This window comes from Neltuma alba, unplaced genomic scaffold (assembly GCF_004799145.2).
Source record: "Neltuma alba isolate B1F8T4 unplaced genomic scaffold, ASM479914v2 tig00012014_pilon, whole genome shotgun sequence".
Taxonomy (NCBI): domain Eukaryota; kingdom Viridiplantae; phylum Streptophyta; class Magnoliopsida; order Fabales; family Fabaceae; genus Neltuma; species Neltuma alba.
Genome location: NW_021636585.1, coordinates 262,855 through 284,819, shown reverse-complemented (window position 1 = coordinate 284,819; position 21,965 = coordinate 262,855). Strand labels below are relative to the sequence as shown.

Here is a 21,965-nt window from a genome sequence, read left to right as displayed (position 1 = left end):
CATAAACATCACTAAAAACAATCATTTTGATTACAATTTTCACCGAAAACATTCCCTCCTGCTATTCAAAACTTTATATTTATACATCACGTTCAATTTCCCTCTCCTCCTATCCATTCTATTTCATTGGATGTCATTTCAATCTTTCTATCCACAGGTAGGTAAAAAAACACTTGAAAAAAATACTTTCACACAAATTGGCATTCCAAACGGCCCTTGCAACTCTCAAACATCCTCAAATTTAAATAAAGTTTATGGTGTGAGTGTTGGCTTGGCTTCTCTTAAAAAGTTCACAAGGTCATTGATCTTTCTCCCAGATAAAATTAAAAGACTAACCATGAAGTTAACTGCTTAAAATCCTTGGGAAGTCGCATGCACTCGAGCACCAGCCAACAAAGTTAGTGGCTTGCTGGAATTTGCCCTAACCACTACAAGCACTAATTCCTTTTAATATGTACAACAAATCACGAAAATTTAAGCTTTTCATGTTCTCGTGAACTATGTATCGTAAAAAAGAGGAAGAAAAGAATGATAGCAAATAAGAATATAGACATAGAATAGAGAAAGAATTAGGAAAATAGAAATTGGGGGGGGGGGGGGGGACTATACACAAGCTAAGACCTTCCCTATCTACAAACTTATGGATCTCGCTTGACCTTCCAAAGAAGCACCATCATCTCTGTATAGGATATTGGCTCCACATCCAGGATCATTCACTGAACCAACAGCCTCTTCATCAACTAGGACCTCTTTTATGTTATTAACATCATCCTTGTTTGGAATCTGTGGACAAAGTAACACAAAACTGAAGATATTCCTATTCATTTTTTTTTGCCTTGGCAAAAAAAAACCATGTACTGAGAAAACAACAAATAGACATATAAAATCTCTAACGCACTGATCTCATGTACGAGTATACTACCCTTCAAATAGACCAAAACAGGAAAATTCAGTTTCAAACGAAGTCCAAGGACATCATTGGTCACAGTTCGAAGAAAACAGACACTTTAATTTGATCCTTTAAAAATGGCGTTCTTCACAGTTCAATATTCCATAGATTTTTTTACATTGCTTTAGCACCCAGGGTTATCACTTTGTTAAATCCCATGGAATTGGGAGGAGTTAACTCCTTAAAAATTGCAAAGCATAATTTTTAGCATGTGCAATGGTGGAATTGGATCAAAATATACAACAGGGTGCTAAAGCAATGCAGACAATCTCTTAAATCTACACTTGATTTGAGGAATTAGGAGTGACTGAAATGGCATTATGGAATACTGGATTGGAAGGGTTTAAGGCATATGGATGTGGAAGAAAAAGAGGTATTGTTCCATATATCCAAATGTACCTCAAACATTGCTTCAGTCAGAACATTCTCTAGTATAGCTCTCAAACCCCGGGCTCCCGTGTTCTTTGCCATAGCTTTTCTTGCAATCAATCTCAAAGCATCATCAGTAAAGCGTAAATTTACCTGAAACATTAAACCAGAAATTAAACAAGTTACTCCAAAGACGCTATCATGCTGATACCCAATACTGAATACCTCAGCAAGGTCAGAGAAAAGGAGAAAATCTGGAATGGTTTAAGGGGCTTACATTGTTCATTCCAAACATCTTCTTATATTGTTTAACGAGGGCATTTTTAGGTTCAACAAGGACCTGTATCATAATAGATTTGGTAAGGAATAGTGAAGTAAAAAGAACTGATAAAAGGCTATAACCAAAAACCCGAGGGAATGGGGTGAAGACAGAGAAAAAGAGAAAGAAATGAAATGAAATAAAGAAAAAATAACGTCTGGTCTCATGTCTTGTTATACAAACTACTAGATGTTCTGAAACCACATATTCCGTCATAATTTGACCATAATGCGACAGAGTTTCACACAAACAATTTGTCTACTTGGATTTTAAGGAGCTAAAAGCAAGTGAAAGCCCAAACCATCTACAAACCACAGCATATAAACATGCCAGGCCTTATCAATCAGCACAGAGTAAGGCAGAATTTGGAGAGAAACATACAAGTTAAATATCATGATATACCTGAGCAAGTTGGTCCTCATTCAAAGCAGACAAACCCACTAAAATTGGAAAACGCCCCACAAATTCAGGTATGAGGCCATATGCAATGAGATCATCACTTTCTACCTGCAAATTCTTAGAATCACTACATTAGCTATCAGAACGAGTTACTAGTCAAAGCAAAATAAATTCACAGATCCAACCAAACAAATGGTGAAGAACAGTCCCCTTAATTAAAAGAAATAAACAAAATAAGTAAATGTATAATTCATCTTGAGCCTTTAGTTCTCACATTTTCTAGAAGTGATGATGCTACCACAGCATCGGTGAATCCCCCAGTCCTCATATTTGCACGAACTGGAGCTCCAAAGCCAATGGAAGAATCCTGCTTCCTGTAAAAGAAATGTGGGTCAATCAAAATTTCTAACTAAAGAGAAGCAGCATGCATGTAAAACTTGAAGATCCTCACCTTTCTGAGATGGTCTTCTCCAAATTAACAAATGCCCCTCCACATATAAAAAGAATATTTTTTGTATCTATCTGTCAAGCATCAAGAATCGTAATGAGAGCAATCCAAGATGTGAAATTCCCAGTCTGCAAAATGGCTTTGCATTACAGAATTCTACCAAGAGGTCAAAACTATGCACAGAGGAAATTATCTGTTTATGGGGGAAAGGGTTAAAAATTAGAGTTCCATCCAACAAACAGCATGTACTGATTTTTACAAGTTCTCATTAATTTGAAGCACAGATTGATGTTAGCTTCAAAATTTACTCAACTAAAACGCAGAGTTGAAGCATTCAGTTGTACGGAGTATCTCATAACTAGAAGATTCACCCTTCATTAATTCATGAGAAGGAATATCAACATTATTCAAAATTCTCACTTTCATCGCAGGATAAATCACAGGTCAAGATATACTGACAGCAATTATATTCATGAGGCCTACCAAAAACAATGAACTTCTATTATGCAGTTAAACCAACTGTATATCTTCTCTTAAGAGAATGAATTCCATTTTGGATATAGAAACTGAAGCACTTTCCCAATAATCATAGGTCGCAAAAAGATTTAGCAAAGAAATATACTCATTTCACAAGAGAAATTAGAATGTTAATCACAGAAAGCCAACACAAGCGAAGATTGTTTTTGTTCCAAGTATACCAGAATGTTATCCCCAGAAAGATACTTGCGAGCTCCTTTATCAGGAACACTTACTACCTGAAGTGGGCAAAAGAAAAAGAAGGAATACCATTAATATAAAGTTTAGGGCAAGACAGACTTTTGAATTTAATTATTCTCAAGCTGTATGAATGCAAACTAAAACAATTATCAAGGACAGACATATAGTTTATGGCAAGACAGTCTCAAGCTTCGCTAAAATTTTATGACACTGATGGGATAAGTACTGTGGATGTGAGCAATGACTCCATCCAAATCCAGTAACTAAACAGTTCCTGCAGCTTACGAAAAGTCTAAGCTCAACCTGAGTATGTACTTCATAAAATTCCTATTCCAGCATTCTCAACTTTCCTCATTCATAGAGGCAATTTCCCCAACCAGAAGATAATCATGTTATTGCATATGCAGTTTCATTGGATATCCTCACGCACACAGAGTGGGTGGGCGGGGGGTTGGGTTTTTATGCTTGAAAAACGGGTTTAGCAGGAGCCCATTAAGGGGAATGCAAAGTACATAAAAATCAGCAGAAAGTTTAGCACACTTCCAATGTCGCCAAGACTCTTCTAAGAGCACTGTTATCCCCTATGGCCCAAGGAATTGTACCGTCACATAATTTATAGAGATAATTAGGAATAGCTGACATTCAGAATGCCACATGCCCCATTTGTGACTGAAGTTTCACAGGGTAGGAAAAATAAGGAATAAAATTCACCCACCGTGCTTTCCAGCATTTTTAGTAAGGCCTGCTGAACACCCTCCCCAGACACATCTCTACCACTGTTTAGACTCTCCGCCTGCAGAAGTATTTCATCAAAATCAATATCTTATACTTCTTTAGTGATATAGAAACAATATTTTGACAAAATGCTACCTTCTTAGTAATCTTATCAACTTCATCAATGTAGACAATCCCGTGCTGAGCTGCTTCAACATTGAAATCAGCTTCCTGAAAGATTATATTTATCCATCAACTAGTGTCACAGAATACTGCAACAGTCTGCTAATTATAATAACCTAGGATTCCTAATAGACGCACCCGGTTCAGAAGTGATAATTTTGAAAATAATAGGAAAGTGAGTGACAAAAGGGCATCACCTTAAGCCATGAACAGCTCTCAGAGTATACATACTTTTAAGCAATGAATATATGCTTAACAATAAAATATGTAGCACCCAGGTAAGAAGTCAGAGTACATACCACAAGAAGCTTATATAATACTGATTCCACATCTTCTCCAACATAACCTGCCTGAAGTGTGTAAGAGCACATGTTAGAGGGGAGGGAGGGAGGGAGAATTTGTATATCAGTGAAACTCAGCCCAGACGACCAGTGCAGGAAAGAAGAAACAGAATAATCTAATCACATAATAACATATGCATAAACACATAGAACTACAAAGAATATTATCCAACTAACTTGCCTGAGTCAATGTTGTAGCATCAGCAATGGCAAAAGGAACATTTACTATACGGGCCAGTGTTTTTGCCAGCAAGGTTTTCCCTGTCGTGAGGAAGTCCGTATTCAATATAAACATGATCACATCTTGAATGCAAAAGCATCACTAAAATAGTAATGATAATCATAAAGAAAAACACTTCCAATGTTCTCGAAGAGTCTATAGTATTCATACCTGACCCCGTAGGACCTATCAGTAATATGTTGCTTTTTTCTGGCTCAACAGAGTCATCTTCGTCCTCATCTTCAACTTCCGTTGATTCCTGATCAGAGGTTTTCTTCAAGGAAGCAAGGCGCAACCTATTGTAGTGGTTATAAACAGCCACTGAAAGCACCTTTGAGGGCAATTCAGGCATCAGTAGACGCGAGGAAAGCATGCATAATGTATAGTCTCACAGAGCAAGATTGTTATAAGAAATGAACCTCAAATACGCAAGCTTGACATACTTTATAATGCATTTAGGCGCTATATGATATCTTGGGGTTATGTAACAAAATTGGTTTTTTTTTTTTTTTTCCGGCCATCAGTAACAAAATCGAAGTTACGCAATACTGATGAGCGAGAGAGTTATACTCACAGTTTTCTGACCCATTAAAACCGGATAACCAAAACTCGCCTCTCAACTCACTGCAGTGCATCTGTGTAATTAACATCTAGATTGAACAAGAAGATGCGCACATTTCAAAATACAACGGCTCTGCAGCTCTAACGATAGATAATTATCGGGATACCTGATTAAATCCCACCAGAACAAGGTAATAGTTGCCTTCTTTTGTCTAACTACCACTAATGTGATCACTCTAGTAAATCATATTTGCATGTTCATTACCAAGTGGTTTCAGAGTTGGTAGCCCTTAAGTATTATACTGATATCGTCGTAATATCTTAACTTAGATCATTTACAACTCGTAAGGATGGAATTCGGCAAAGTCTACGCATTGATATCATACTTTTCGACCGCTAAATCAAAGTCCGAACCTTTTTGGCTTTTTCTTGCCCAACAACATACTCGTTCAGTACTTTAAAAATCTCCTTCGGTGTTGGCAAGTCCTTCACCGAACTTGACCTGCCACTGTTATCATCGCCGCTTTCTGCACAAAACCCACCCCCACCACCACCATTCCCACAAGACAGTGCAGGCCCCTCATTCTTGTTCAATTGTGGAGCCTCACAATCTTTCTCTCTGCTTCCATCACCATCCTTAGACCCCTTAACCCTACATAGCTCGATGAAACTCCCCTGTAAGGGAGCCAGCTTGAAGGGCCTAAAATAAAAGGCCGTTCTGCAACCCGGACAGAGATTCAGTGCCTGGTAGACTCCGGGTTCTCGACCCGAAATCGATAGGGGTCGGTTCGAGAAAACGACAGACATCAGGGAGGAACATCGAGGGCAATTAACATCGGCCCTGATGTGGTCATACCGATCATCGGAGGTATTACCGTTCCATTTGCACCGTCTCTGGACCCAGATTGAGGATGTGGCCGTGGTTCTGGATTCAGAAGGGCTGAGAAATTTGGGGAAAGAGTGATGTTGGAAGAAGAAGGAGGATGAGCAATGAACCGGGTCGTGATTTGGTGGAAGGTGCTTGTGGAAGTGGTCTTCTTGCAAATTCTGCTCAGAACTGGGAACATGCTTTCGTTCTTAATTTCCCCCTTTCTTTCCTTGAGGCGTTGAGGTTGACGGTGGTTTTGGTTTTCTCTTGGTTTGGTTTGGCGAGGTTCGCCTCTCGTGGCTAGTAGCGGTAGCACAGTGAGAAGCAGTGAGCGAGAGCTTATTGGGGAAGAGAATCTCTGCCTGGAAGACACGTGTCGCCCCAAATATGAAAGAAGGGATTCCTGTGAATGTTTCGAAATATTTTAAGGAAATCAAAAAATGAGTACTTATCCACGATCTTCAGACACAGTCACGCCGAGGACTCCCATTGTGCGCGTGTGGCTACGTGCAGTGGTTTTACAAAGACTTTGGTCAACAAGCGCACAAGAAATTTTAATTATATTATTCGCTTCTTTTTTTTTTTTGGATTTCTCCTCTGGTATCTCAGGAAAATAGGCGTCTTTCAGCCGTGACAACGTTCCCAGACTAATCCGGATCGAGGGCTTGCAAGGAATCTTTCGGTCGGCGCTCTCTGGCCTCTCAGTGTGCTGCATTCCCACAGCTCGAACTCGAGACCTGTGGTTAAGCTAGGACAGCCCCAGCCAGCTGACCTAACCCCTCGGGGTTATATTATTCGCTTTATATACATTAACCAAACACATTCCTAAAAGAGAATTTTTTTTTTTTTGCCAGCTCTTAAAAGAGAAGTTTGGTGTGCGTTGCCAACTCTTAAAGAGAAGTCTTATATACATATTCTACCTCATTTTCGAATATTAAAAAATAAGATATTATGAATGAATCATTTTATACATAATTTCATTCTTTTGTAATAACTTGATGTATTCCATAAAAGAAAGTTTAAATTAATTATCTAATGATTTTGAAATAATTCAAGCTAATACTATGAGACAAATTGATAATAACAATCAATTTAAACACTGTCATGTGCACAAACATATTGATATTGGGTTCGAGTCCAAAAGCTCGTTCAAACATGATTGGTTTCCCCACTACTAAGAAAACTTATTGTTACCATAATATACCTAACCAATATTTAAAAATGCCTTTTGTATCATATTCCAAGATATTAATTATATTCGTTAATATGATTTTTTTTCTAAAACATCTTAAATATTTTTTTATTTCCTTCGTCCTTCTCTTAATTATTATTCACGAAAATATCAATAAAGTTATATTAAAAAATAATAAACATACGAAATAAATTTTACATATAGTACTACTTCTGGTCCTAATTATAAAACTAGTTAACTAATTTGAGGAGATTAAAGAAAGGAGTTAAATTAATTATTTGTAATAAATATGTATTGTCTTTCCTAAAATATCCTTGTTAATTAAGTGTATTGGCTAGAATTATCATTATTAGAAGGATTACTTTGAAAAAAAATATAAATATGATAAACAAAATGGATTAGGTTTTTATATTTAGGATCAAAATAAAAGTCAAACAAGATCTTATATTAAAGGTAGGAGATAATATCAATATCAACTACCCACTTAGGTCTTTTATTAAAGACAAAATGAGTAATATAATGGATGAAAGTATTAAATCAATCTTCATATAGATTTTAAAAAAAAATAACACACTATTTGTGAACTAATTGTGGCTTGTTTCTCAAATTTTGTACAAGTCACCGCACGTGCGCATGACTCTTATCTAGAGCCTAATCTTTTCATATGCCTTTTTATGTTGCCAATCCAAATCCTTGGACTTGTTTAACAAGAATAAGTGGCATGCAATATTGCAATGAAAATGAAAATAAAAAAACGGTGGAGACTCCTTCATTTGCATCCACTCGGAGAAGAGCGACCATGTGGTTTCCAATTTGGCAAGTTGGCTGACTCTGACATGGCCTTCATCTTCTCCTCGCTTCCGGACAAAAGGATCCGATTTCCCCTAGAAAGAGAATGCACCGAAAACGACGTCGTTCATGTCTGCATTCCGAAGTGAGGCACACAAAAACAACACGCTCGTCCTCCTCGTCCTCGTCCTCCGCCCTCTTCGTCCCTGTATGCTTCTGTTCCGTGAGTGAGTCTGTGGCAACTAACCTCAGTAGCTCCGTTGTTTGGAGTTTGGATGAAAGCCATCTACCTCAAATTCCTCACACCCAGGAAAAACCCGAAATGCCTTCGATGAAAACGATGCCCAAAGCATTTTCCCTGGCTTCTATAAATTCAATTCCACGTACCCCAGTTCCTAAATTTTAGTTGGAATCGATCCCATTTGTTTGGTTTCGTTCCCTTCTGCAGGGGTTTGATTCCTCTTCTCATGGCTCCCATCAGTCTGAAGCAATCCTCGAACCCCTCTTCCGCTGCTCAAACGATTGCGTCTTCTCAGGATGCTCGAACTCTGGTGCGTGAAACACTGCGCATCAGTGCCGATTTGGCTTCATCATCGCCGGCTGTTGCAATCCCTCACCTTGCCGAGACGACGTCGGATCTTTCTTGTTCTTCTCCATCATCATCGGCGGCTGTGTTGGTTGGATCGGATTGTCGGAGGAGAGTAGGGGGTGGTGGCGTTGTTGGTGCCGAGGAGGCTATGAATCCGAGCTTGAGACTGATTTGCTGCGAGGAAATTGATGGTCGTAGATGGAACTATGTGGCGGAAAATGATGGCTCTGGAGGTTTCGTAAAGAATTCATTCCGTGGGCTCAGTTTGCAGACTCCTCAAGCTCCTCTTGATGTAAGTTTTGTGGCCCTTAATACTTATCTGAATTTTACATCATACTTTATGACTGCTTGGCTTTTTTTTTAAAAAAAATTCTTTTCTTTTGGTTGACTTTTGTGTTAATTTTGAAGTTTTCTTCTTCCTTGCTAGTTGTAACACCGGAAGTAGATGCAGGGGCTTTAAATTTTACATCTTTGAGATAGTTTTTTCATGTAATATCTCCCCTGCTTCTTACAAGATAGTTGCCGTACTCTAATATAGTATTCCAAATTATTAAGGACCAAAAAAAAAAAAATCCGAAATCGTTATTCAATCTTTTGTTAGGTGGGCCTAAAGTGGTTGATTGAATCCCGGTTCTTGAGTTGGGAATTGACTGTTTCCTTTTTGTACTTGCATTTGATTTTGTATGTGCTTAATATTTTGAAATCTAGAGAGCCAGAGGAGACTGGGATTTGCTTAAAGTTAGACAGTAGGACAAGTTTTAGATTAATAAGTTGTAAAAATAATTTCAAAGAACAGCGATTTTTCCCCTTGATTTTTCTTGAATCCATATTTAGTTCGTTTGGAATCACAATTATTAGCACTTATAAGCATGTTTCATGCAAGCCAAATATCTATCTTATATTCCATAAATCACGATGAAAAAGTTGTTTATAAGTCATTCTAGATGAGCTCAATTGTGGTATAGCAAGATTTAGCTAATTATAAAAACATTGTGAATGAACAAACCATTTACTTTGTAGTTGTTATTGGTTAATCATGAAAATATTTGACAACAGTGATAAAGTTGATGGATTTTTTATATCACTTTAGTTTTAGGCTCCAATGAAAGAAAGAGGCAAGATCTCTGGCCCCAGTGTATTATATTCAGATATCACGTGTTGACGTCAAATTAGAAAGAGGAAAAATTTAGTTAATTTTTGCTATGGTGTTCTATGTATGCAGGAGGTAATGTCATTCGTAAGATCCTATGTTGTTCCGGAAGGTTTCCCTGATACTGTTAGCCCTTCATATGTCCCATACATGACATGGCGGGCTCTAAAGGTATTTGCTTTAGTTTTGCTTTGTTCACTAAAATTGAAGTAGGCAGTATAAGAGTTTAAGTGTTAACTCATTTGGAGGCAGTGCAATGTGCTTCCATGTTGTCATTCTTAAGTTCTTGCAGTATTAGTTTCAAAGTAGTTTTTGGTATATAGATGAATATGCTAAATCCTTTCTGATCAAGAATCTTTTTACCTTTGTAGCACTTCTTTGGTGGAGCAATGGGTGTTTTCACAACTCAAACACTTTTAGGCTCAGTTGGAGTCTCCAGAAACAAAGCTACTCCTGGTGCTGTTGCTATAAACTGGATTCTCAAGGTGGGATTTATGGGCTATGCTACAATTGAGAAATGCCATGTTTTCATTGCAAACTTTCAGGAGATAATTTTTATGAGAAAATAAAGGTCCAATCTTGTACCTGGCATGTAACGTATGTTTTTGGCTCATTTGAGTGGTTTTTTTCCATGGATGTATAGTTCTTGACTCTGTCCACTAAGTGGCAGGCAAAGTGATGTCTGTTATCTATGCAGTAAATTAGGAAAGTGGATGGGCAGTTCCTTTTACGAGTAAGAAAATTTTTGTTATGATTGATCCATGTTCTACCATAGTGAGGGAGGTAACGGAAAAAGAAGACGTCTTTAACAATGAAGAAGATGAGCTCTTCACCGCCATCATCCTCAGCACAACTCTGATGGAGATGAGGAAGAAGAGAAACAGATAGTGACAAGAATGGAATCAATTTTGACTATTTGATTTCTCATGCTTAGTCTAACTTGGATTGTTTTGAAGCCACTGTGTGTCTGTTTGCTCACCTAGCATTGAATACCAATTTTTGGGTGCATTTATTGTTTGCAAATTGGCTCCTTTCCATCCATTATGTTTTACTTTTATTCAAGTAAATTTACATGTGTTAATCGCATTTGCAGGATGGTGCTGGTCGTGTTGGAAAGATGCTTTATGCTCGGCAGGGAAAGAAATTTGATTGTGATCTAAAACAAGTACTAAGTTACTTGCTTCTTGTGAATCTGATTATATAAATTTGAGCTATCCTTTAATCTTTCTGAAAATTAGTATTACAGATGCGATTTGCAGGTGATCTTTTGATGGAGTTGGGTGCTGGAGTAGAGTTGGCAACTGCAGCAGTGCCACATTTGTTTCTTCCCTTGGCTTGTGCTGCTAATGTAGCAAAGGTTGTGCTGCTTTCTTAAGACAAGTGATTTATTCTCATAATTTTTGCAGGCTTTTATCTTACTTTTTGGGTAAATTGTCATCTGTTTATTATTGTTATTAGAATGTTGCTGCTGTGACATCAACATCAACTAGGACACCCATTTACAAAGCATTTGCTAAAGGAGAGAACATTGGGGACGTCACTGCTAAAGGAGAATGTGTTGGCAATATTGCAGATCTGGTATGCTTCAGAACTTCTCTACTAATTGCTATGGGGACAATCAGTCGATAAATTTTTGTGGCATATGGCACATTCTATAAATTCTGTACTAATTACTTGATGTTGATAGACTAGTTAATCAATTGGTAATGTACGAAAGGAATCAATTATGGACATTAATATAAATAGATCTGCTCTTCATAAAAAATTTGGGATTTGCAATCCTTGGTAAGGTGGGTTAGTACTGATGATTATTTTCGTACTTGATGGAAAGAAGTGTTTGTCCTCTTTCGGTCTTTTCATATGCACTAGCTTTGGACTTTGCCCAGTCAAAAGTAAGATTGAAACATTGCTGCAATGCAAGTTTGTTTTTCCAGAATAATTAGTTGTTTCTGAAATCTTTTCACAATCTTTGGATATAGCAAATAACTGAAACCTCTTGATATATTTTAGGTTATTGCTAATTGAGCATGAGTCAGGCTTTCATTTAGAATATATTTTAACTTTTGGAATCTTCTTTGCATACAACCACTAAATTAACAGGGCAAATTCTGGGATATGTTTGCCTAATTGTGTGCGAACATGTTAGATATATTGTGCTTTGAGATCAGACTTATGAGGTAAGTTATTAATTTGCAGGCATTGTAAAATAATATATAAGCAATGAGGATATGGGTTTGAAGTTTGGCTGATTGTTTTTTCCCCCTAATTAACATAAGATAGCAGGGCAGCAAGCTTTAATTTGCTGAGATTGTTTTCTTGGGCTGATATTTTAATTTATATTTTTGGAACCTTACTAGCTAAGGTAGCCTTATGTTTTTAATTTTCTGCTTCAGTTGATGAAATCAAATGCTCCTTTTTTTTTTTTCCAACTTACAGTTAGGAACTGGTTTGAGCATTTTAATATCCAAAAAAAATCCATCACTGGTGACTACGTTTGCCCTCCTTTCTTGCGGATATGTCCTTAGCTCTTATAGAGAGGTTTGTTCCAATAGCTCTAAAGTTATGCTTTCTTTTCTTTTCATGTTTCCAGTGTTGTTATCTGTCCTCAAACACTTGTACACATTTATAGGTAAAATCTGTTGTTTTGCATACACTGAACCGGGCAAGATTTAGTGTGGCCGCAGAGTCCTTCATCAAGACAGGTATCATAACATTGATTTAGGTGTATGCTTTGGGTCATGGTGTTGTTTTCTACTTTATATATTTTGTGTATATAGGCGCTGGTGGTTTGTTTTTGACATGTTATTATTCCGTTATACTCATTGCTTGTATTTTTATTAATTTTATTTGTTTCAGGGCGAGTACCCACTGTCCAGGAGGGTAATATGAATGAGAACATATTCAAGTTTCCATGGAAAGATAGGCCTCTAGTCCTTGGTATATGAATGGACTGAAATGCCTTTACTTAATGCAGACATCTTGCTTGAAAAATTGAACTTGGATTTTTTTTTTTTTTTTTTTTTTTTGTAATTCAGGATCAAGATTCAAGGAAGCATTCCAAGACCCTGCTGCATATGTTGCCATACAGCCTCTGTTTGAGGTGTTTGCCTTTTTGACTGGTTACAAATTTTGATCTCTCTTTCACTAATTGATTTGTAAATCTGATGCGTTCTTATATGGTTTTTGGCGGATAACAGAAAGAGAAGTATATTGTGACATATAACCCTTCAAAGTGTAAGGTGTATGCTCTGCTCAAGGATGAGGCAAAGTCAGATGACATTTTAAAAGCAGCATTTCATGTGAGACATACAACTGTCTCAGGAATTTGTCATGGTACCTGAATAGAACTTATGAAGTAAATCACCTTAATTTTTTGCAGGCACATCTGCTCTTGCATTTCATGAATTCATTGAATGGAAATAAGGTTTCTTCTGGTAAGCAAAGGGATGATCTCAAGTCGAATGTGGTGCACTCAATGGCCGACCTTGAGGCTTATATTGCTGATTCGTGCAAGATGGTAGCAAATTCATATGGACTTTTCAAAAAGAAAGCAAAGGACCAGGTATGAATTCGTTTTATGATGCATATATCAATGAGGGGAAAGGGAAGAAAAGAGAAAGAGGGGGAGAAAGAGACGAGAGAGGAAGAGAGAACTAAAGAAACAGTACTTTCCTATCAACCAAAAGTCTATTGCGATTAGTCCCTAATCCATCTATTTATGGTCATTAGCTGCTAACAGTCATCATTCGTAACTACCCCAACTAACCCTTAACTTTCTTCTTTTATTTGATACGATAACATACCAGCTTATCTTCATTTGATAGGTTTATGGCTTTGATTGTGATGTAGTGGGATATCATAATAATTCTATTTAGTCACTATTTGTAGTGTTCAGGCTATCACATTCGTTCCATACGTAAATGTACACATTGTAGTTGCCAATCCATGTTGCAAATAACAGGCACAGAGTGGTAACTTGGGCTTGTCCCACCCTCAATTTTTTAAAAGATAAAAAAAATAAAAAGGCACACAGTTGGCCTGAGCAAATCCTGTTTCATAAAATTCAATTGAATCTGATCCGATCAAAACTGACTAAAATTAATCATTTGGACGAGATTTTGGCATTTAGTTGCTGGGTATCTGTATTGACAGACATCCGAGCCAAATGAAACCAACGTCAATAGGCCTCATCTCACCAGGTGAGTTTGGTTGTATGGATTACATAACGCTGTTATGCTATATTAACAACCATCTTTTTAGACACCAAAAGATCCTGTTTGATAACTTCCTTGAGTGTTCTTCTTGTTCGTTTCACCTAATGGAACCAATTGATTAAAAAGTTAAATAATACTTAAATGTTTGTTTGAATACAAGTATAATATATCTCTATTTTGTGTTCCATTTGAATTTTGTTTAAAGAAACATTTAAGGTTGGACTCTTGAAATTTTAGAGGATTTGGAATTGATTGGATGGGATTTTCAACCTTTGAGTTAGATTGGTTCAGTTGGTCAAAGTAATCTAGACCAAACCAAGGAAATCTGTTCATGATTGGGACGGCGTTATTTAATATGTATTCTGTTACTGAAGATAATCATTATCGCTGCAAATTATTTGTAATCCATTTTCTTGCAGGGATGGACTATGTCAGATTCACTTCTTAATCCTGGTCGAGCTAGGCTCGTATCAACTTGATGGTACGCGTTCTCACTTGGATGATGTTGGGTTTTTAGTGCAAAACTTCGACAGCTCTGGATGTGGACTGAATCATACTGAAGAGTGAGCTTAGATTGAAAGGAGTGGAGAATAATAACAAGTGAAGGAAATATATGATGTGGATCTACATCAAAATTTCCCCTCCTTGCCCTCTATTTTCCTCAATTAAAATATATCCTATGGCCTAAAGGCATTGTATCCTGTGAAGCTCGGGAGAATCTGCCATTTGAAATCCATACATGGGTGAATTTTTCCACTGGTCATCTGCGTGGGGCGGCCTATTACAGGATTATTTGAAGAAGAATTTGTTAGCATGAATGTGGATAGAACGTTCCCACTTTAGATATTCATCTTATTCAATATTTTGCCTCTTCCCTACTTCTGTTCCATTCTTTTCTGGTCCCCCCCCCCCCGTTTTTTTTTTTCAGTAGGGATTTCTCTCAGACAAGTTGTCTTCCAATTTTGTTTTGTTTTGTTTTTTTAAATTTTTTCAGTGAGTTTGATAATCTTGATGTACATGTTGAAACCTTGAGGATCAGTTCAACATTCCCCATTTGCACTCCTGTGGTTTATTAAGCTTATAAATGCACTTTTCTTTTCTTTTTTCAGTAGGGATTTCTCTCAGACAAGTTGTCTTCCAATTTTGTTTTGTTTTGTTTTTTTTTTTTTAATTTTTCGGTGACTTTGATAATCTTGATGTACATGTTGAAACCTTGAGGATCAGTTCAACATTCCCAATTTGCACTCCTGTGGTTTATTAAGCTTATAAATGCACTTTTCTTTTCTTTAATCTCTTTGGAGGTGTAAAGGACTCAGAAATCATGTTCTTAAGAAAGTTGTCTGGTTTGTGGGCGTTTTACAGGTTTTTGAATAATCTCATAAGAAGAATTAAACAAATTTGGATCGATAAGGGAATGAGTGTATTACCATGGTAAATTAAATATGGCTGCTGAACAATTTGAAACACAAGATTAGTACTATTATTATTATTATTATTGTGTGATGAAGCAAGAAAGAGATGATGGAGAAAGATTGTGTTTTGGGTGTGGCATGAAATGGAATCAAAACTCCACAGTTGTGTGGTGAGGAGCATTAATTTAGGAGGCACTTGCGGATAAGTTTGCCTTTGAAGATGTCATTTCATTGTCAGCAATGGCTCCTCATTAAATATTTCCCCACAAAACATATTTAATGTGTCTCTGAATTTCTAGCTTCCTTATTTATTGTCACCCTCCCCTTGGATGTCCAGCTAAATTGTTTCCTTCCTGTCATTTAACGTGAATGAATTCAATTTGATTTATACGATTCAATTTTTATTTATTTATTTTTTGGGTTTTCTCTAATCAGATAAAATTGAGCATAAAATATAATACAAATTAATATATTCATGGTGTTATGGCACAAGAAAAGTAAGCATGTTCCGCTCAAGTGTGTTCCCACCTTTTCTTTTTAATCTGTGGTAATTTTTTTTTTTAGTAACTTTTTTTAATGAAGAACAGTTTTTTTCCCCCTTGAATTGAAAGGACAATGTGAGGGTATGTGTAAAAGTTGAGGTCCCCTCTGTTACATCTTACAATATAGGAGGTAGCTCAAACCACCATTGACTGTATTTAATTATTTATGATGATATGTTCACTGTTGTCTGTGGGGAACAGTCTTTCTTTTTTGGGGGGGGGTTTCTGGGGATGGTTTAGTTCAAAAATCACCAAAAAAAAAAAAGAAAAGGAAAAAGAACCTAAAGGCTCCAATTTTGAGTTTGAGTAGTTCTTTTCACTACCATTTTGTATTTATAGAGGCTTCTTTGAACCATTAATTTCTCTAAACAAAGATTCCTTCCATCGACAATGTCCCCACACACAGCCATATTGGTTAAAAGAAGTCAGGGTATAGTTGCAGTAAAATATAATTTATAAGAAGTCTGCTTAATTTATTATTTATTTTTAGGAAAACTTGTGCATATTGTGAAAGTAAAAGGATGCCAATATAATTTCAATAAAACTAAAAAATTATGCATATTTTTTATTTTAAATGTAATTATATGTAGCTTCAAATATAAAAGAAAAATTGTGATTTTACATAAGAGAGTGTATTGTGATTATTATTAACTTGTCTTCACATAGAATAATTACCATTATATTTTATAGAAATTAATTTGTCCATGAAAACTTGTTCAAGATTTGGATTTGAAATTTTTTTTGAAATTGCTTCTTCGATATAATTATTCATTGTTCCTCCAGTTGTGTTGTCTTCTCCGCCAGCTGCTACAGACAGAGAACATTCTTACTACTACTGCCCCTGACGATGTACGAGCATATCCTCAACACATTTACTTCTTGATTTAAATTTTTGGACTTTCAAATTTTATTACTTCCTCTTATTCTTAATATAAAACTTAAATAGAAAAATTATAATCAATTCCTAAAAAATATAAATAATCACTAAAAAGTCTCAATAATAATTTGAACAGCCTAAGTTCTAGAGTATAGAGTGACAACTTCTGAGACATATTTTATAATTTTTTTCCTTCATTAAGACCTCATTGTAATTCTTCCTAATTCATTTGTATAAATCTAAAAAGTCAAATAAATTATTTAATATTTAATGATAATAAATGATACTAGATCTTTTTAAAATAGCCATGTCTAACATGCCAGTCTACTACATCCGATCTATAATATAAGAGTTAGTTAACTAAATTTATAAGAATTGGTTGATTAAATTGAGTAGATTAAGAAAGTTTGTTAAGTTAGTTATTTGTATTAAATAGGTACTATCTTTCTTAAAATACCCTTACTAATCAAAAGTATTCCCATAAACCTAAATATAAGATCCTTTTTATAGTGTAAATTATACTATAAAAAGAGTCTTACATTTAGGATCGGAGGAGTATTAGCTTTAACATTTGATGAAATTTATAATATGTGAAACTATTATAAGGATTATGTTGAGAATAAATAAATAAATATGAGAGATAAGTGAATTGGAGTTTTATATTTATGATCAAATTAAAAATCAAACTAATTTTTATACTAAGGACAGGAGGTAGTATATCAGTTCATAAGTAAGAAAAATTACTTTGAGAAAATATGATAAATACATGAAAGGCAATATAGCTTAAAGTCATACATTTAAAATCAAATCTAATTTCTCAACTAGCTTTTATATTAAAAACAAAAAGTAGTAATATTTTTAATTTTATTTTACATTATTATTCCGACTATATGTATGTTAATCATATGACTGATATATTCATAACTTTCCCTAAAGTTGTATTTATTTTTAATATTATTATTACAAAAATAAAACATATTTTTTGTTTGTCTTATAATTATTTTTTATTTAAAGACCCAAATCATATTTTTCAATAATCAAATTATTTTTAAATTCATCTTAAGCTTTCACATGTTAAAAAAGAAACAACGCATTCCAATTCTTTTTGAAAAAATCACAAATAAAGACCCCCCGAATTACTGAAATTATAAGAAGGTTGCTTAAATAAACCAAATTACCATAAGAAACTCGGTCTTATATTGTAAATATGAAATCTTGATAAAATATCTGAAATGCCCTTCAGCTAAGTTGTGATTTGGTCTACTGAAATTGTCATTTGCTAAAATGAACTTGTTATTTCTCATAGTCAACTTATCATTTGACATACCTTTAACCAAGTTGTGATTTGGTCTATTGAAATTGTTATTCGCTAAAGTGAACTTTTCATTTGGCTAGGAGGCATTTCAGACATTTCACTAAGATTTCATATTTATAATATGAGACTGGATCTTTCATGGTAATTTAGTTTATTCAAGTGACCCTCTTATAATTTTAGTAATTTAGGGGTCTTTATTTGTTATTTTCTCATTCTTTTCACCACACTTTTTCTCTAAGGCATTTCACCACATTTTAAGTTTTTTTTTTTTTTTTTGGGGTGAAGGACCACATTTAAGCTTTACATATGTAGAAGGATTCAAATTTCAATTAAGCAAGACAAAAGTTCTTGTCCCAATAATAGAATCCAAAGTTTTGGAAGGTAAGGACAAAATCCAAATCATGGCGTGTTTAACATTTTCTGAATTTGGCATTATCTTGTCCTCTTTAATTTTTCAGGCCTCTACTGTGAATTTATTGAAATGGTTCATGCTCAACATTTACTTTATGACTTGGAGAAACAATGATCTGCATTTGTTTGCTGCTAGAAATCTATTTAATGCAGTTTCCTATCATAGTAGAGATCTCCATAATTACAGAACTGACTGGTGTGTGAATGCCTTTTGTTCTATGGTACTCAAAAGCGTTTCAGATCCTACGTTGCATTCTAGGTGTTCGATAAAATGCTCCAAAAGAAAAAGGTAAATTCTATCCACTGCAACTTTCCTGAACCAAACCACGGAACAGTATGAATGATTTTGCTTAAAGAGAACTCATGCAGAAAAATGTCTTAAAAAGTCATTAAATGAAGAGAAAATAAGTCAACAGATTAGCACATTTAAAACGCAGATTTTGATGAATATTCAAAAGCCTCGGCGTATACCGAGTTGATACAGTCATTCATATATATTCATGCATCTAGTGCAACTAAAACTTTATCCTTAAACAGACCCCAATGGTCAAGAAATGGCTAAGATACAGATCAAGAAAGCCTCGCTAACACGTTTAACTAGTAATAATTTATAGATAAGATTTATATATAATATAAAAACTCTAACAAATCACAAGTGAATCGTACAAGTCATTTTTCAAGAGCCCGGCAATGCACGGGACCATACTAATTAATATAGCTCAAGCTAAATAATGAGGCAATAACATCATCAGATGTTCTTCTAATTAACTTTTTAAAGCTTTAACTAACTAAGCAGTTGCGGTAGTTGATGTTGGTGGTGGGGGTGGTGGGGGATTAATAATTTTTTTGGCTAGATTGTGTTTGTTGTTGTGCATCCAGACCTTGAGCACTCTTCTTCTGACTCCAATCTCTTGACAGAACTGTTGCACAACGGACTCTTCCTGCTTCTGAATCTTCCACCCAACTTTCTCTGCAAAATCCAGCATCCTCTCTTTCTGCTCCTGTGTGAACTTTGTCCTGAACCTCTTCTTCACTATCTGTGATGATGCTGGCCTACTCACCATTATTCCACCACCACCATCCTCTTGCTCGTCTGATTCCGAAGGAAGCGGCCCAGGCGCTACATTGTAGGGCAGTATCATCTGGTGTGGTGGTACAGTTCTTGAAGGCAGAATGTTGCCTGTGGGGTACCCCACAAGGGCCTCTGGGGCAGCTGCTAGGACACTATTGTGATGATCTCCCAAGAAGAATTTCCTTCCAAATTTGTAGTAAGAAGACTCACCTTCTACTTCTTTTCTGTGGAAATTTCTGTGACAGTGGCAAGCTGAGCAGGTTAAGGCCTCTATGGTGCCTTCTTCTCCACTAGGCATGAACTCACCACAGCCATCAAGGGCATTACCTCCCATGGAAGCTGCATGATTCTTAAGGCACTCTCTGTACCTTACCTCCTTCTTCTTCATGTAGGGTCCATGGTCTTGTTGATCTAGAAGGGCTGGTTGTTTAATGGAGGAGCCATTGGAAGGGTCTTGGCGGTGGTAGAGATGATGATGGGCCATGTTCCCATGCCCCTCCTGCCCATGGCCATTACCACGTTCCCCACCATATGTAGTACTGCTTATTGGGATTGGCATTTCTGGTTCTTGACTAGAAAGTTCCATTCCTAGCTTTTATCTCTCCCTCCCTCTCTCTCTCTCTCTGGGTTATTTTTCTTTGGGTCTTGTCAATTTTCTAACCCGGGTACCAAGAAAAGAAATTACAGGACACAAGATGAGAAATATAGAAGAGGGAATTCCGAATTCTAGGACTTGTCTTCTAAATTTGCCGTCTCCTTTAGAACGACAACACTGAAAATGAAAACAGTAGTTTTGGTTAGTTACTGAGATACGCTAAGGAAAAGAAAGAAGTTAATCACATAATATAGAGAGTGGATTAACGATGACGACGATGAGCACAACAAATCCCAGGGCTATGATTTCCTGCTTGCTGTGATGATGACATATCTCATAAGCTAGCTGGATTAGAGTGAATTATAGAAAGAGAAAGTAAGAAGAAACAAAACCCAGAAATAGGGAAATTAAACCAGGAGTTAGGCATGAGAAGAAAACGCTGTTTAAGACACTTTTATTCACTCTCTGGGCATTTTCTCTTGTCTGCATTTCTTCTTGTAAATTTCAACTATAGACACAGCAGAATGGCATATATATAAATATGATGAACAGGTTTTGAAAACAACATACCCACTATATATGAAGTTTTGTTGGAGGAGAGAGACTGATCTTTCTAAGCTTAGAGCAGCTTCAGATGCAGAAAATTAACATGGTTACAAAAGTGCTGTGACTTGCAAGAGAAAGAGAGAAGAATATTAGGGTAACAATGAATTGAGAGAGAGAGAGGGAGAGAGAGAGGAGAGGAGAGAAGAAGACAGAGAGATTTAGAGGTGGGTTTTGCAAGAGAAGCACCAAAACATGAGCTTATAGAGGTGGTGGGTTCCAAAAATAGAGGGATAAATGAACAAGGAGAAACTCACCGTGAGTCTAAGCCCTGTGGGGAAGGTATGTATTTATTAACATTATATTTTTCATAAAAAGTTAATTTTATTTATGATATCAGTATAATTTAAATGTGTTCGTATAATCGTATGGTTTGACGTAATATATATGCATTTTTCAGATGATATTGAAACGAAACTATATATATATATATATCCTATAAAATGATGAAAATGTTATTTTGATAAGATTTAGAAAAAAAAATTTATAGTTGAAATATAAAAGAATAATTTCTAGAATTTTTTATGAACTTATTTAGACTACCATGGTTTTTTTATTTTTAAGTAAATTATTTTTTCTATTTTGATTTTGACATTAGATTAAATTTTGGTTTGCTCTCAAATCTGGACTTTGAATAGAGAGAGAACTACTCGGATGGCTTCAGGTTAAAAAAAAAAAAAAAACATAAATACATTTCTAAATTTTATTTATTACCAGTAGATACAAAAACAAATTAATATTTATTTGCAACTCAAACCTTTATATTTACAAATTAGGTAGCATCATTTACGAGGCATATCTAATAACGTACTGATTACAGATCAAATTTTTAAATTTACAAATTCAGCTGTGTCATTTATAAATCCAAGTTATAAATATTAAATCTTTTAAACTTATTAGTAGTAAATAAAATTCGGATAACCTTAATTTTTTTTCTTCCTCAGACATATGTAAATTACTCCACAAAATAAGCTAATAAAGTTGCAAGTGAATTATATACGTAAGGGTAAAAATTTTGTATATGAAGCCAGATCCGGATCATCTAAGCCATATCTATATTCACTACGGGAACATCACGTAAAAATTTAAAAAATGGTGAATCTCATACATAATTAA

General features: G+C 35.6%; 3 protein-coding genes across 4 annotated transcripts; 1 reads left to right on the top strand and 2 right to left on the bottom strand.

Annotated features, from left to right (window-relative positions):
- Nucleotides 1-325: 325 nt before the first annotated feature.
- Nucleotides 326-6,578, bottom strand: LOC114721161 (CLP protease regulatory subunit CLPX2, mitochondrial). The gene is made up of 14 exons (XM_028906982.1): nt 6,545-6,578; nt 5,635-6,296; nt 4,831-4,990; nt 4,621-4,700; nt 4,398-4,448; nt 4,072-4,146; nt 3,917-3,994; nt 3,183-3,239; nt 2,488-2,558; nt 2,311-2,410; nt 2,040-2,144; nt 1,596-1,658; nt 1,349-1,471; nt 326-783 (listed from the first exon to the last, which is right to left on the bottom strand). The coding sequence occupies exons 1-14, from the start codon at nt 6,576-6,578 to the stop codon at nt 631-633; spliced, it is 1,812 nt and encodes a 603-aa protein (XP_028762815.1). The 3' UTR covers nt 326-630.
- Nucleotides 6,579-7,882: 1,304 nt separating this feature from the next.
- On the top strand, nt 7,883-15,081 carry LOC114721256 (protein root UVB sensitive 6). The gene is made up of 13 exons (XM_028907089.1): nt 7,883-8,950; nt 9,881-9,979; nt 10,180-10,293; nt 10,902-10,973; nt 11,055-11,165; nt 11,267-11,386; nt 12,245-12,346; nt 12,438-12,510; nt 12,665-12,745; nt 12,844-12,908; nt 13,006-13,107; nt 13,188-13,370; nt 14,442-15,081. Exons 1-13 carry the CDS (start codon nt 8,537-8,539, stop codon nt 14,499-14,501), a joined length of 1,596 nt encoding a protein of 531 aa, XP_028762922.1. The 5' UTR covers nt 7,883-8,536; the 3' UTR covers nt 14,502-15,081.
- Nucleotides 15,082-19,086: 4,005 nt separating this feature from the next.
- LOC114721203 (zinc-finger homeodomain protein 3-like) lies at nt 19,087-21,058 on the bottom strand. Of its 2 annotated transcripts, none has more exons than XM_028907022.1 (2): nt 20,817-21,058; nt 19,087-20,591 (listed from the first exon to the last, which is right to left on the bottom strand). In XM_028907022.1, the coding sequence occupies exon 2, from the start codon at nt 20,235-20,237 to the stop codon at nt 19,368-19,370; it is 870 nt and encodes a 289-aa protein (XP_028762855.1). In that variant the 5' UTR covers nt 20,238-20,591; nt 20,817-21,058; the 3' UTR covers nt 19,087-19,367. The 2 variants fall into 2 exon arrangements, with proteins under 2 accessions (XP_028762855.1, XP_028762854.1); XM_028907021.1 differs by having other exon boundaries at nt 19,087-20,423.
- Nucleotides 21,059-21,965: the final 907 nt, after the last annotated feature.

What these genes read in the sequence shown, in the direction of transcription:
- LOC114721203 (XM_028907022.1), bottom strand. Translation starts at nt 20,237, where the DNA reads ATGGAACTTTCTAGTCAAGAACCAGAAATGCCAATCCCAATAAGCAGT.
- LOC114721256 (XM_028907089.1), top strand. Translation starts at nt 8,537, where the DNA reads ATGGCTCCCATCAGTCTGAAGCAATCCTCGAACCCCTCTTCCGCTGCT. An exon ending in TCCTTAGCTCTTATAGAGAG is followed by an intron (nt 12,347 to 12,437) that starts GTTTGTTCCAAT and finishes ACACATTTATAG; the next exon opens with GTAAAATCTGTTGTTTTGCA. An exon ending in TTTTAAAAGCAGCATTTCAT is followed by an intron (nt 13,108 to 13,187) that starts GTGAGACATACA and finishes AATTTTTTGCAG; the next exon opens with GCACATCTGCTCTTGCATTT.
- LOC114721161 (XM_028906982.1), bottom strand. Translation starts at nt 6,578, where the DNA reads ATGGGAGTCCTCGGCGTGACTGTGTCTGAAGATC. An exon ending in GGCAAGAAAAAGCCAAAAAG is followed by an intron (nt 4,991 to 5,634) that starts GTTCGGACTTTG and finishes TTGCCCTCAAAG; the next exon opens with GTGCTTTCAGTGGCTGTTTA. An exon ending in TTTCTGGGGATAACATTCTG is followed by an intron (nt 2,559 to 3,182) that starts GTATACTTGGAA and finishes GATGCTTGACAG; the next exon opens with ATAGATACAAAAAATATTCT.